The following is a 13,154-nucleotide window of genomic DNA, read 5'->3' as shown; positions in this document are numbered from 1 at the left end:
AATATACTTCTTTATTAAATTGAAGGTGGTAGAACCCTCTGAGGTTCGACTCTGGCGGTGGTGCCGCATAACAGCAGTAACGCTGCTGTGTTCTGGTTTGAGGATGTGGTAAGGCAGACATACTTTTCCGAGGCGTTCCAGGTTAGTTCTCAGGAGTAACAGCGCATCTGTGGCCAACCTCAGGTAGGAATATCTAATCCTGTATAGGTTTGATTACAGATGTCCATGGGTGGCAGTACTTACCATCAGGTGAACTGTATGCTCGTCTGCTACTCCTATATTATAAAAAAATGTAGAAGCTGTTGGTAATCATTACCAACTTTATCTTATTAACCCAGATAGGATTGAAATCCTACGTGACGTCAGGCCCAGTTGTGTGGTTACTACACCTAAGGGAAGTAATAGGTACATGAGCGATAGTCTATATCGACCACCGTCGTCGATTGTCGTCGCCAGACGTCAGTGGGCGTCGCTAACGGTCGTTGACATAAACTGTCGCCCGGGTATTATTGGTATTATCACACTGTTTCATTGGCATCGAGTACAGTAGCACTACCATGAGTTTACAAAAGTATTACTCGCTAGCGACTGCGTAAAATAAATGTATGAAAAATTGTACAGCGCCTCTGGTGGTTACTCGTAGAACTTAATTCCGTAGTGTGAGCCACTCGTAACGTAAAAAACCTATCGAAATCAAATCGCTAGCGAATGTCATTATGATCTATTGCCATACAAATTCGGTCCCATGAGTCATTAATTTGACAGACGTTGTCAAGAAATACCGTAACGATAGTAGTTATGTTATTCACTAGCAAAATGACAATAGTTTTCTATTTACAATTTCTATAGTGGCGTTTCTATGCCAACTCATGGTAGTGCTACTGTGGTAGACCGTCATTTACGTCAAAGCCATTAGGATTTCTAAGGATATTTTTCTTAATTTTGAAGAAAGAATACTTTTTTGGTAAAATAATATATTTGAATCCTTGCTTCTAAAAACTGGGCTATCATAATTAGGTTTGTTCATGTACTTCTCCAGAAATCCTTTTTAATCCTTAGTTAAAATATTTTATATCGCCCTTAAATTAACACCTTATTTTAACTCCTTATTAACATTGTGACAATAGTTACACGGTTTTGGGCATGCGTCTTCACGTAATTTCGTACGATAAGAAGCGTTAATGAGTCCCGGCGCACCCAGTGAGGTTGCTGTTGAGATTACCGCACGTTGTGGCCAGCCAGAGGATAGCGAAGGCGAGCAGTCGGGGAACAAGGCTTGCCTCAGCGCGACGTAACGCCACCAACGCTCCAGCGCTCTGCGATCGCGATCGGCCCTCTTATCTCTTATCACATTAAATATGATACATCGAATTACTTCACGAGTGCGACGATAAAGAACACTTTATTCGCGATAAACTCTACTCCGCCATGGATTGATTTAGTCATATTTTATCATTACCCACTCATTTTTATATCCATGACAAATTTCGTAATAAAATCACCTGGACAGGATGAGGCGATATTGTGTCTGATTCACATAATTGTGTCCAAATTTTGTAGTGAAAAAGAGTTTATTGTTAGTAGGTACGCATCGTTAGTAACTTTGGTACGTGTTTGATAGTTCAAGATGAAGTTCTTAGTGATTAGTTACTTTCTGTTCAGTTTACTGTCCCAAGCGACTTGCACCCCTTGTTCGAGGACTGAAAGTTTGAACATTACAAGTGGTGTGATTTTACCGAACGGTAACGTTCTGTACGGTGGTATAGAGTTTTCTTCAGATAAGTGGTACGAGGTAGAAGAAGATGGGGTAAATGTACGTTTCGGATGTCCGTGCATTGGAAGGATATGTATTTGGAAGTGTTGCAATGCTCGTGAAGCGTTCTACAATAGATCGTGTACTGAAACGGATTTGCCTGAAGTCAATCCATTCAGCCCCGCTGTTTACAACGGAAGAAATGCAACGAACATCACAGCGCATCAACACTTCTTTTATATGCACAAACTTAGTTGTGAGAAGTACGTCGTGGATTCTATATCTCCATACGAAGAAATTTACATCCAGGAGGTAAATGATCTTTTTGTAATATTTTTTTAAGATTGAAGTCTACAATGGTAAGTGGTACTGAACTATCGCTCATAGCAGTAATCGACTCCTTATAGAATAGGGATTTCTGTAGCCAATCACATGTGCATTGCCATTAAATTAATAAGAACACATAGATTAGTAAAGATACTTCGCCGCCTTGAAATTGAATGAAGCCACAAATGGCTTATTTTAGTAAGTTATTTTTTTGAATCCTTGACAAATAAAAACATTTTTAGAGAAAATGTACGAATAAATAACTAATTTACGTAATAATTACGTAATTTACGTAATAAATAAATAATTATTTCAAATATTTTAGGAATATTTTAGCACGGAGACGTGGCAAACCTTTTTTACGCAACTATTTCAATTCTCAAAACTGGGTACATTTTCTTGTTAGGAGTGAGTAATCTTTACTAATCTATGTAAGAACATGACCATTCATTCAACTACATTAATTATAATTCCTAATATATATAGCAAATATCGCCTTAAATGTTTTACAAAGATGTAATTTCGTGAAAAATTTCGTATTACTCCAATATCTGACGAAAAAGCTGTAACAATCAATACATCAATATACCTTTCTAATACTCATATTTAAGGTTCTTATAACGTACGATTAAATATGTAACTACCCAAAATGTAACTTAAATAAACCTTGTACTCATTTATACTTTTTGTATTGCACTTTATCATTCTCGGAGGAAACGATTAATTATCAAAAATGTAAACATTTACAAAATACGGTAGAGCTATGCGCTAAGTATACCTAACTAGAGATGTGCCGAGTCAGTACTCGAGTACTTACATAAACTCGCATACTCGAGTACCAGTAATACTCGAATACTGACGATACTCGTACACTACAACTACTACTCGTACAAGTAAAAACTTGTTTAATTTTGTGTAGTGAGTGGCGTCTCTTTTTTTTTTTTTTGCTCTTCCGTGCTATTGGACTGTATGTTGTGCAAACTACTCGAGTACTTTGTGAATACTTTGGACTCGAGTACTGACTCGATTCTTTTTTATATGAGTACTAAAGTACTCGAATACCAAAAATGGCCGACTCGGCACATCATTATACCTAACGTATGAGTATGTATGACTGAACAATTTATGTTAACAGTTGTTGAACATATTCACAAACACATTAACATTGACAGTTTGGAAAGCTTTTGTGATAAATTGTCAAAACAATCGAGAGATCGTCTTGAAAAAAATTCCTAGTTTTTGCATGTCTAGGTAAGCATGTTGAAGAAGATTTTTCGTTTTTTTTTTTTATTTGTATACTATAAAACGACGTAGCAGACGAGCATGCAGTCCACCTGATGGTAAGTGGCTACTGCCGCCCATGGACATCTGTAATCAACCCCAGATAGGATTAGATATTCCTACCTGAGGTCGGCCAGAGATGCGCCGCTACCCCTGAGGACTAAGCTGGAACGCCTCGGAAAAGTCTGTCTCCCTTACCACACCCTTCAAACCGGAACACAGCAGCGCTTAACACTGCTGTTATTAGGTAGAAATAGGTGTGGCGGTGGTGCCGCCGGAGTCGAACCTCAAAGGGTTCTACCACCTTCAAGGTATTTTAATTACTTTTTTCTTCTAAATGATAAATGATCTAGAAGTTGAATAAAATAGAGATTTACTTAGAAGATTGAAGTAGTAATCGAGCATTGTCCACCTGATGTTATAGTCGTTCATGGACTTCTGTAATCAACTTCAGGTAGAACAGTGCTTCTACCTGAATCCGATCACAGATGCATTACCAATCCTGAAAACTTAGTCGTCACATAACTCACATATTATGTCAGCGAGCTCCCACACCCTTCAACCGAAATGCAAGAAGTGCTCGATACGAGAAAGAAGCGGTCGTGGTACTACAGAATTAACCCTGATAATTCGACCACATTTCAAATCTTTACATGTCTATTTTCAATAATGACTTATAGTGAAATAATATTCATTTTCTTTTCAAAATGTATGGCGATTACAGAATGATTTTTGAGTGGGATATGGTGACATAAAATCTTTTAATGGCGGAAGTTCGTTAAAATGTTTTAAAAGTGACGGCATAATGTACAACAGATACCATTTGTGAGCCTAAGTTAATATTCCATTTGGCCATTACCGTAACCGAAGACCCCGCTTGTGTACCGAAAGGCCTGTTCACATGTACCACGACCACACCACGCCGTACCTATACCTCAAGGCAATTGTGCGATTTAACTATTGTGAAAATGCACAGTTTTATTCTTAGTCAACCTATTATTGTTCCACTGCTCGCGACGTAACACCTCTCAGATAGAGAAAGAGTGGTTTTAGGGACTACCTATAGTCCATAGTACTAGCCAAATATGAGTAGGTAGACTTCAAACACAATTGGTATTTTTAAAGAACTGGGTATCAGGTGGGGGATGATTTCATTCACTCTGTATCTGGGGATAATTAATTTCTAATACTCACATAACTGTGGAAAAGAAGAGCTGCTTGCCTAGGATTCCAACCTCAACTTAAAGGCAGAGTTTCAAACACTACGCTATCACAGCTTAGTTTTACTGATTTACTTTATGTTGACTTCTTGCCACCATCAATGTGGACAACTGACGGCAACTTTAACTCAACTACAAGCAACGTATATGACAGCCCGACTACTCTAAACAAAGACACTTGTGATTGAAGGTGGTAGAACTCTTTGTGGTTTCACCTGTTTCTACCTAATAACAGCAGTGTTAGGCACTGCTGTGTTCCGGTTTGAAGGGTGTGGTAAGGGAGACAGACTTTTCCGAAGCGTTCCAGCTTAGTCCTCAAGGGTAGCGGCGCATCTGTGGCCGACCTCAGGCAGGAATATCTAATCCTATCTGGGGTTAATTACAGATGTCCATGGGCGGCAGTAGCCACTTACCATCAGGTGGACTGCATGCTCGTCTGCTACTCCTATATTATAAAAAAAAATACACATTTTTAGGGTTCCGTACCCAAAGAGTAAAAACGGAACCCTAATACTAAGCCTCCGTTGTCTTTACCTCCGTCACAGAGTTATATTTTCTTAATTCCTTAATACTTACATTATTTTTAGAGAGTATGTTAAAGGTTTGTACAATAGCGGCCACTATTGAAGTAACCTCAATATAACCAGAACGTAATCACTGTTTGTCGACTTTTGTCTTGTGGTTTGGTATGGTTGTGGTACGTGTGAATAGACACTAAGGGCATTTGCTTTACTTTGACTCACAAACTAAACGAGCCTAGAAAATAAATAAACCGATACAAGCACTATTGATGGTGTCAAATAATATAGGTACAAGTATTTTAACTTTAAAAAGTAGTGTTTAAACTATACCCCAAATACCACTAGAGTTCTTTTTGAAGTCGGGCATAGAAATAACACCTGTGGTAGCCATAGGGATTAAGAACGCCTCGCCTCGTCTCGAACAAATGTGACTTTCATGCAACAAATAAAAACATTTTTAATAAACCAGATTATATCGCTTAACATTGCTGTTATAAAGCAGAAATAGCCGTGACGGTGGTGCTTCAGAAGTCTAACTTCAAAGGCTACAAACTACAGTCTTCGATTTATGAAGTCTTGCCGCCCCTAAAACGTACCGCGGGCTAGATACTAAGGGCCTTTTTCCTGTCACGAGGATTTATGATTGTGAATTAACTCGATGAAGTTTCACATAACAAAATAAATGTCTATGTAACGGTAAATTACAAGTGATACACACCAGATCAGCAATAGACAGTTTTGCGTATGAAACGATAGGATACACGTGGCATACGTGCGGGCGCGACAAGAAAAGGCTACATTTGGCCCGCGGACTGGAAGTTGCTCATTTGTGCCCTAATACAAATCTTATCCATAGTTTGTCACAATGTTGCAAGATAATTAATAGATCATTCATAATTATATTGTTCTTAGTTAGTCTCGATCCATATTGGCACCTCGTAACGACGTAGTAGAGCTTGCATGCTAATGTGTTATTTAAAGTTACAAATTGACGCTAAGAGTGATTATTATTGTATTATTAACAGTCTTTAATTATCATAATTATCGTCTTAGTACAATAACACTGGATACTCGTTAGATTATATAAATAAAAATTATCTCTAGTATCGTTTGCCAACCGCAGTTACAGCTCATAGAAGAGAGAGAGTACTTAACACGTTTGTGATTCGACTCCGAATGTACCACAACCACACTTTTCTTTGCCTAATACCGCAGTATTCAACGCTGCTGTGTTTTAAGGGTGTGTAAGGGCATACGAGACATTCCAAATGAGTCCTCAGGGATAGCAAGTGTCATTGTCCCTGTAGTACCGGGACCAGAATAGGGCTACAGTATCCCCTGCCTGTCGTAAGACGCGACTAAAAGGGGCTTCCGAGGTTGCGGGTGGCAAGAGTGGGAGCTCAAAACAAAAGAAAGGGGTAGCAAGTGCAGCAACGCATCTTTGGCTGACCTCAGGTAGGACTGTTCTAATCTGGGGTTGATAGATCTTCATGAGCAGCAGTAGTCATTTACCACCAGGTGGACAGCATGCTCGTTTGTTGATTCAATATTATAAAAAACTAATATATACGTAAATAAATATTAATAGGATAAGTCTATTAAGTACTTGATCGATCATGGCACTTTCGAGTGTGAATAGAGTTCCATTAGGCTAGCACTATAAGCAATCATTATGATTAGCCTCAACAAGGCAATTGATTATATGATTCTGTATATTTATTAACTACCTACCTACTACTATAATTATATTTATAAGAATCGAAATGTAGAAACTATAAAACATTTGAGTCATGAAGTTAATATTTACAATCCTTATGGATTAACTTTTTCACAGATAATTTAAAAATAATGAAAATCAACGATTTAAATTAAAGTTAGATAGTTTTTGATTGCGTTTTAGAACCTTTCACCGTTTTCTTTTACAATAATGCATCTTTATATTCTTTGCGCACTAATTTATCTGCCACTTTTTTATAAAGGACATTGCAAAAAAAAAAACAATTGTCTCTACATGAATCAGTGCAATGTGATTATAAAATATGAAAGTTCTATTCGGAAAAGACAACTGTTATATATACTGATATAAGCTCATTATTCCTGAAATACTATTTTATATAATAAAAGATTCCATTACAGCTCCATTATTTATTTTCTCTGACAATTCATTCCATGACATCTTAATCTCTAAAAAACATGATATCCTTCTTTCTTTTTATATAGTTTCCCGCTAGATTGTTGCTCACCAGCAATTAAATAGACTCCTATTAACATAAATTAACTAAAAAGTATTGTTATGAAAATATACCCTTACACTGGTATCTACATTGAAGAAAATAAACCAACTGCGACTATTAAGCCAAAATAAACATAATTATAATAATGATCATAACTTTGTAATAATCCTTTGGAAAGTAGTGATTTTATAGATAACGATGAATAACACTTGAGAATGTTTTACAAAGTAAATGTAATATTTACAAATTCCATTTCAATGTTTAGGAAGTAACACATTATTTACCTTACAATATACGTAAACTTGTCTACAAATCGTAAGTTCGTTTTGCTAACGTAAAAATAAATGAAGGCAGCTCCGTGATTTGTTTCTAAATTGTTGGTTTCAGTTGGAATGTCGGCAAATGCGTACATTGGGTCTAAATAATCACTTAGTATAATGCTCTGTTTATTATTACAACTGGTGTTCCTTCTGGGCTTGTTCCTTGGGAGTAGGGTTGCCACCTTAGTTTAGAAACAATATTATATTTATTTTGCCAAAAATATGCAAAAAGAAAATAAATTGTAGTTAATTTTTTTTAAGGCCTTGGTTTTTTCGCTCATTATAGTTACTATAGTAAAGGGGTAATTTTTTCTGACGACCTTTTTGTCGACATTTACCAAATATTGGTAATCACCAATGTTAACGTCATTTCGACGGAGAACCCCACAACATCTGAATTATTGATGAAGATATAATTCCCACGTATTTTATTATTTGTGTATATTACACAGTAGCACAATAGCCTAAAACACAGTATTACATAAACACAGTACATCGTAATTATAGTTGGCAACCCTACATGAGAGTTACCACATGTCGGAAAACTTAATACTCGTACAAGACCAGATTTAACGTAGTATTTGATTTAGTTTCGGGAACCTTGTTTTACAATTTGTTTACACCACACATATGTTTGCGAAGGGTTATCAATTTGAATTATCTTGAATATCTAAGATAATTCGCGCACGATGGTTCTTTTGTTATTTTGTTTGTTTTACAGTCAAAGAAATGTATGATATAAGATTTTAGATATTGCAAATTAAAAATCAGCAACTGGTGGACTCAGCTTCTCACTCTTGTTTCCAATGGGTGTGCATAAGGGAACTAATAGTCACTTCAATTGTCTAAAGGAAAACTACCTGAGAATACCTACCTACACGCCTGAGAGTTTTTTATATACAGTTCTTAAAGTTGTATAAATCTTGACCTGTGCAGCGGACTATGACCTAAATACTCTTTGAGGAGCCGTGAAGTCCTGGCGTACATTAGGACCTTTTTTTTATAATATAGGAGTAGCAGACGAGCATGCAGTCCACCTGATGGTAAGTGGCTACTGCCGCCCATGGACATCTGTAATCAACCCCAGATAGGATTAGATATTCCTACCTGAGGTCGGCTACAGATGCGCTGCTACCCCTGAGGACTAAGCTGGAACGCCTCGGAAAAGTCTGTCTCCCCTACCACACCCTTCAAAACAGAACACAGCAGCGCCTAGCATAGCTGTTATTAGGTAGAAATAGGTGTGGCGGTGGTGCCGCCGGAGTCGAACCACAAAGGGTTCTACCACCTCCCCTTATCTTCCAGCAGGTGTCGTAAGAACCGGCTAAGGGAACCGGTGCAAACCATCCATGTACAATAATGGACATATACGTTACAAATTGGTATATTGTATTGATCGGGCCATGTGGAAGCGCACCGTACGAACGTACGTCGACACAAGCATCCTCAATTGGTAATTTACGGGGTCATATATAAAGCAGTTTATGGTCATATATGTTATTTCAGTCATATTATGCTTTGTTAAGTCTACTTCTATTAAATGTATTAATGGAGACGTATAAAGTGTCATCGTATCAAATCGCGGTGCGACGACAAATGATCACTCGATTCGTTCTCTCGTGGCCATACAAAGTTTATAAGGCATATATTTACTCGTATATAAAATACGCTCAAAATTTATATTTATTTATACAGCGTCATAGGGTCCTACCGAATCACGGTCCTTTGTTGCACTAAATCGACTCACTGTGAAACTAAAATACTCCCCTAAAGTAACTCGGGGAAAAAACAATGTGATACCAAATACCCTTCCGTGAAGTCAATAAAAATCCTCTTTGGGAAAAACCCGTGCCCAGCAGAGGGACAGTAACGGGTTGATGACGAAATTAAAATCCGATGATGCTCAAATTCAGCCCGGGCAAACGGCCAAATTGATTGGTTAAATAACTTCAAAGGGATTTGATAATGAAACGTATTTTGCATGAATAATATTTATCGAACTAAGGCAGAAATCTTTAAACGGGTACTGAAATATGTGCTAAAAACAAACAACGATTGTTAAATAATAAGATTACTTCTAAAGAGAGTAGAATAATTGAAAATAAGTATAAGTCAAAGGAGGGAACGTACAAGCGACAGTGCACTAATCATCATCATCACCCCATTACTGTCCCACTGCTGGGTGCGGGTCTCCTCTCAGAATGAGAAGGATTAAGCCATAGTCCACCGCGCTAGCCGAGTGCGTATTGGTAGACTTCACGTACCTTTGAGACTTATTAATTATTAATTTCCAATACGCACATAATTTCGAAAAATCAGCGTGCCTGGGATCCCTCGATCGAGGCCGAGTTTTTAAACCACTAGGCTATCATAGTGCACTAAAATAAGAAGATATTTTATGTCTACGACTGTCGTAGGCCTTCACTAACGAAAGGTGGTGACCGTCGTCGACAACAAGCGATGCCAGTGAACGACAGTCGCCAACAACAAGCACCGACAATCGGGAACCATGTGCGAGAGCATCATAAAAATAGAATAGCATATTGATTAGTAGATATTGCTAAAATTATTAAAGTATTTTAAGAAGTTTTACTTCTACTTTTATTATTAATGGCGCTGAACACAAAATGTATTTTAGATAACATTTAAGTGAATGCAATCTTAAAAGTTTTATGTAATTAGATTCAAAGAACCAATTTCCGGTCTCTTCATGATTACAAATTGTTTTCTGTTAGAGATGATAGACAGATTTATTACTGATCTGAACATGAAGAGCAGACTTCGTGAAATTTATGGAATAAATACAGTATAGAGCAACGCTGTGTTCTAATCATAGGACGGGAAGGCGTATGTAAGCGGTATTGAATTAAAAGTTATAAAAGATTACAAAAATATTTTAATGGATTGAAAGTACTGAGTAGTGTTTTTCATCTATGATGAAATATTTTGACGCGATTTAAGATATAAATAATTCCTCTGAATTAAGATGTCTTATTGTAGATTTTCTGTTCTTTCCGGACCTTTTGAACTTACTTTACTTCTAATAGTTTTTTTATTTATTAACGAAAAACTATCCTATATAGCAAATTTTATTGTGTTTTAAAAATACATTTTTATGTGCTGTAAAATCCTTAAGATACTTTTACTGATACTCGTTTGTTTTCATATGTTTAGGAGCTTTATCTCTATTTCTCATGTTTTTAAACTTTTTAACTAGACTAATTAGGGTTATCACAGTCAGGCTATTATGTATATTAGTATCAGCTTTATAAAAAAATAAAATTTCAATTTAATAATACTTTAACATATTATTTAATGTATGTATAACACTCTAACCCCAAATTGTCGAAATAAGAATGATGACATGTTAACATCATGTAGTACTATATATCTTTCGTAAGACTACACTATGGTGATGGGGCAGCATAATTTGAAAGTATGCTAATTTATTTAATTTAATTAGTAGTAACTGTTTTAATTAACGTAACATAATCAAATAAGGAAGTGCGAAAGCCTCGCGGCTTATGTAGGTCATAAATTTTCAAAGTTAAGTAACATAGGCGTGGTTGGGAATTGGATGGATGTGCGGAAGTTTTTTTTCTTTTTTTTTATAATATAGGAGTAGCAGACGAGCATGCAGTCCACCTAATGGTAAGTTGCTACTGCCGCCCATGGACATCTGTAACCAACCCCAGATATGATTAGATATTCCTACCTGAGGTCGGCCACAGATGCGCCGCTACCCCTGAGGACTAAGCTGGAACGCCTCGGAAAAGTCTGTCTCCCTTCCCACACCCTTCAAACCGGAACACAGCAGCGCTTAACACTGCTGTTATTAGGTAGAAATAGGTATGGCGGTGGTGCCACCGGAGTCGAATCACAAAGGGTTCTACCACCTTCAAAACTAGTTGGTTTCCATGCGCGCTTCTGTGCTTTATAGAGTACATTAAGCTATTGATCTAATGGAAGGAGCAGAAAGGTGGTAAAACCAATATAGTCCAATTAGAAAGTTACAGCCGCACCAATTTCTAGCGTAGAACCATTCTTGCTTTGAAGTGGACGGGTATGGATGTCGATTGACATACTCATTAAGTAACCATAAGTCCTCAGGAAGGCATCGCGTCTCTTGGCTTCACTTAGAACCCCTATTCCATTTACTATAATACTGTCGTCCGGAGGCGGCAGTGACTAGTTACCAACATCTACTACAGATGTAGTATAAAAATGAAGGGTGTGATAATGTTAAAGGATTGCCATCAAATGTACCCCTCATACCTATGATTGGCTTCCGATAGAACACTATTTCATATGGGGATGATAATAAATACGTAAAAGCTGTAGTGACCTCTGACATTACACTGTTGTTACATTCTATAGCATAGAAAGCACGTACGACACGTACGTGTACGTAACTTTTAAAATTAGCTTTAGTATATCGGCAAACTCTCGAATACGGACCGATAATGTCTTTGTATAGGCAACGTTTTGGGCATCGTTGGGGAATTTTGCGGGTTAAATTTGAGAGTTCTCTCTAAAATTGTGGAGTGCTGGGAAGATGGCAGAGCAGTATGGTTCGGAGATGGGACATCATTACTCCAATTTCTAGCATGGAGTTGTTCTTGGTGGCATTTTTATTAAAGATCGTAGGCCGTCTTAGAATATTATCGTATTGGACCATCTTATTCCTATGGAGTAGTAAGCTTTAGGTAGAAAAGATTCTATAAGGAGTTGGTCACATGTCTAAGTGCGGCAGAGACCACTAACTATTAGATGAACTATTTGCTCCTTTGCTATTTAAATCTAATAAAAATATATTTAGAAGATATTACTCACACAGAATTATTTCGCTAACGTATATACATAGTCGTAGCACTTTACTTAGTCTGAAATAAAACATACGTTGACTATTGCAAGTAAAGAAATATGTAGACGTGCCTACCTCGATATTCGTTATTTTCGTACACAAACAAATACATTACCTATCGAAACTCATTCTATTTTCACAATTTACTTCTCAGGATTTTATTTCTATCGATTTGTAAAACGCTAACATTAGCCTGAGTTTGATCGTGGCTATTAATATTATAGTGGTTCGGTGCTCGTGCTTTTCATCGAAAAGACGCATTTGACACGCAAACTAGCTATTTTCTACACTATTCCACTGCTAGGCAAGTGCCTAGTCTAATATCACATCCAGTGGCGGATTTACCAATAGGCTGAGTAGGCTTCAGCCTAGGGCGGCATATTTTTTGGGGCGGCATGTTTTATATTTTCTTGCCTTAAACATGGCACGAGCGGGCGTGAGGAGCAAAAAAAAAATGGGAACCGTGTCGGCGTGACGAGCAAAAAAAAACGGGAACCGTGTCACGAGCGGGCGTGGCGAGCAAAAAAAAAAAAACAACGGGAACCGTGTCAACGGGAAACTAAAACATTGAAGTAGGGGCGGCGAAAACTGTACAGCCTACACCTTATTTTTTTTAAATCCGCCACTGATCACA

The 13,154-nt window shown here is 37.4% G+C and overlaps 1 protein-coding gene across 1 annotated transcript in view; it reads left to right on the top strand.

Annotated features, from left to right (window-relative positions):
• Positions 1 to 1,269: 1,269 nt before the first annotated feature.
• LOC140757500 (G-protein coupled receptor Mth2) overlaps positions 1,270 to 13,154 on the top strand; it is a 48,195-nt gene continuing 36,310 nt past the window's right edge. Inside the window, exon 1 of the mRNA XM_073093245.1 lies at positions 1,270 to 2,065. Coding sequence (XP_072949346.1) covers positions 1,628 to 2,065 — 438 coding nt within the window. The 5' untranslated portion in view covers positions 1,270 to 1,627. The remainder of the gene's footprint in view (positions 2,066 to 13,154) is intronic.

The sequence above is a fragment of the Epargyreus clarus genome, unplaced genomic scaffold (genome assembly GCF_041222505.1).
Source record: "Epargyreus clarus isolate Ecla_fem2 unplaced genomic scaffold, WU_Ecla_fem_2.2 ptg000004l, whole genome shotgun sequence".
Classification (NCBI taxonomy): domain Eukaryota; kingdom Metazoa; phylum Arthropoda; class Insecta; order Lepidoptera; family Hesperiidae; genus Epargyreus; species Epargyreus clarus.
Note: the sequence above shows the minus strand (reverse complement) of the source record. Positions and strands in the feature narration are given on the sequence as shown.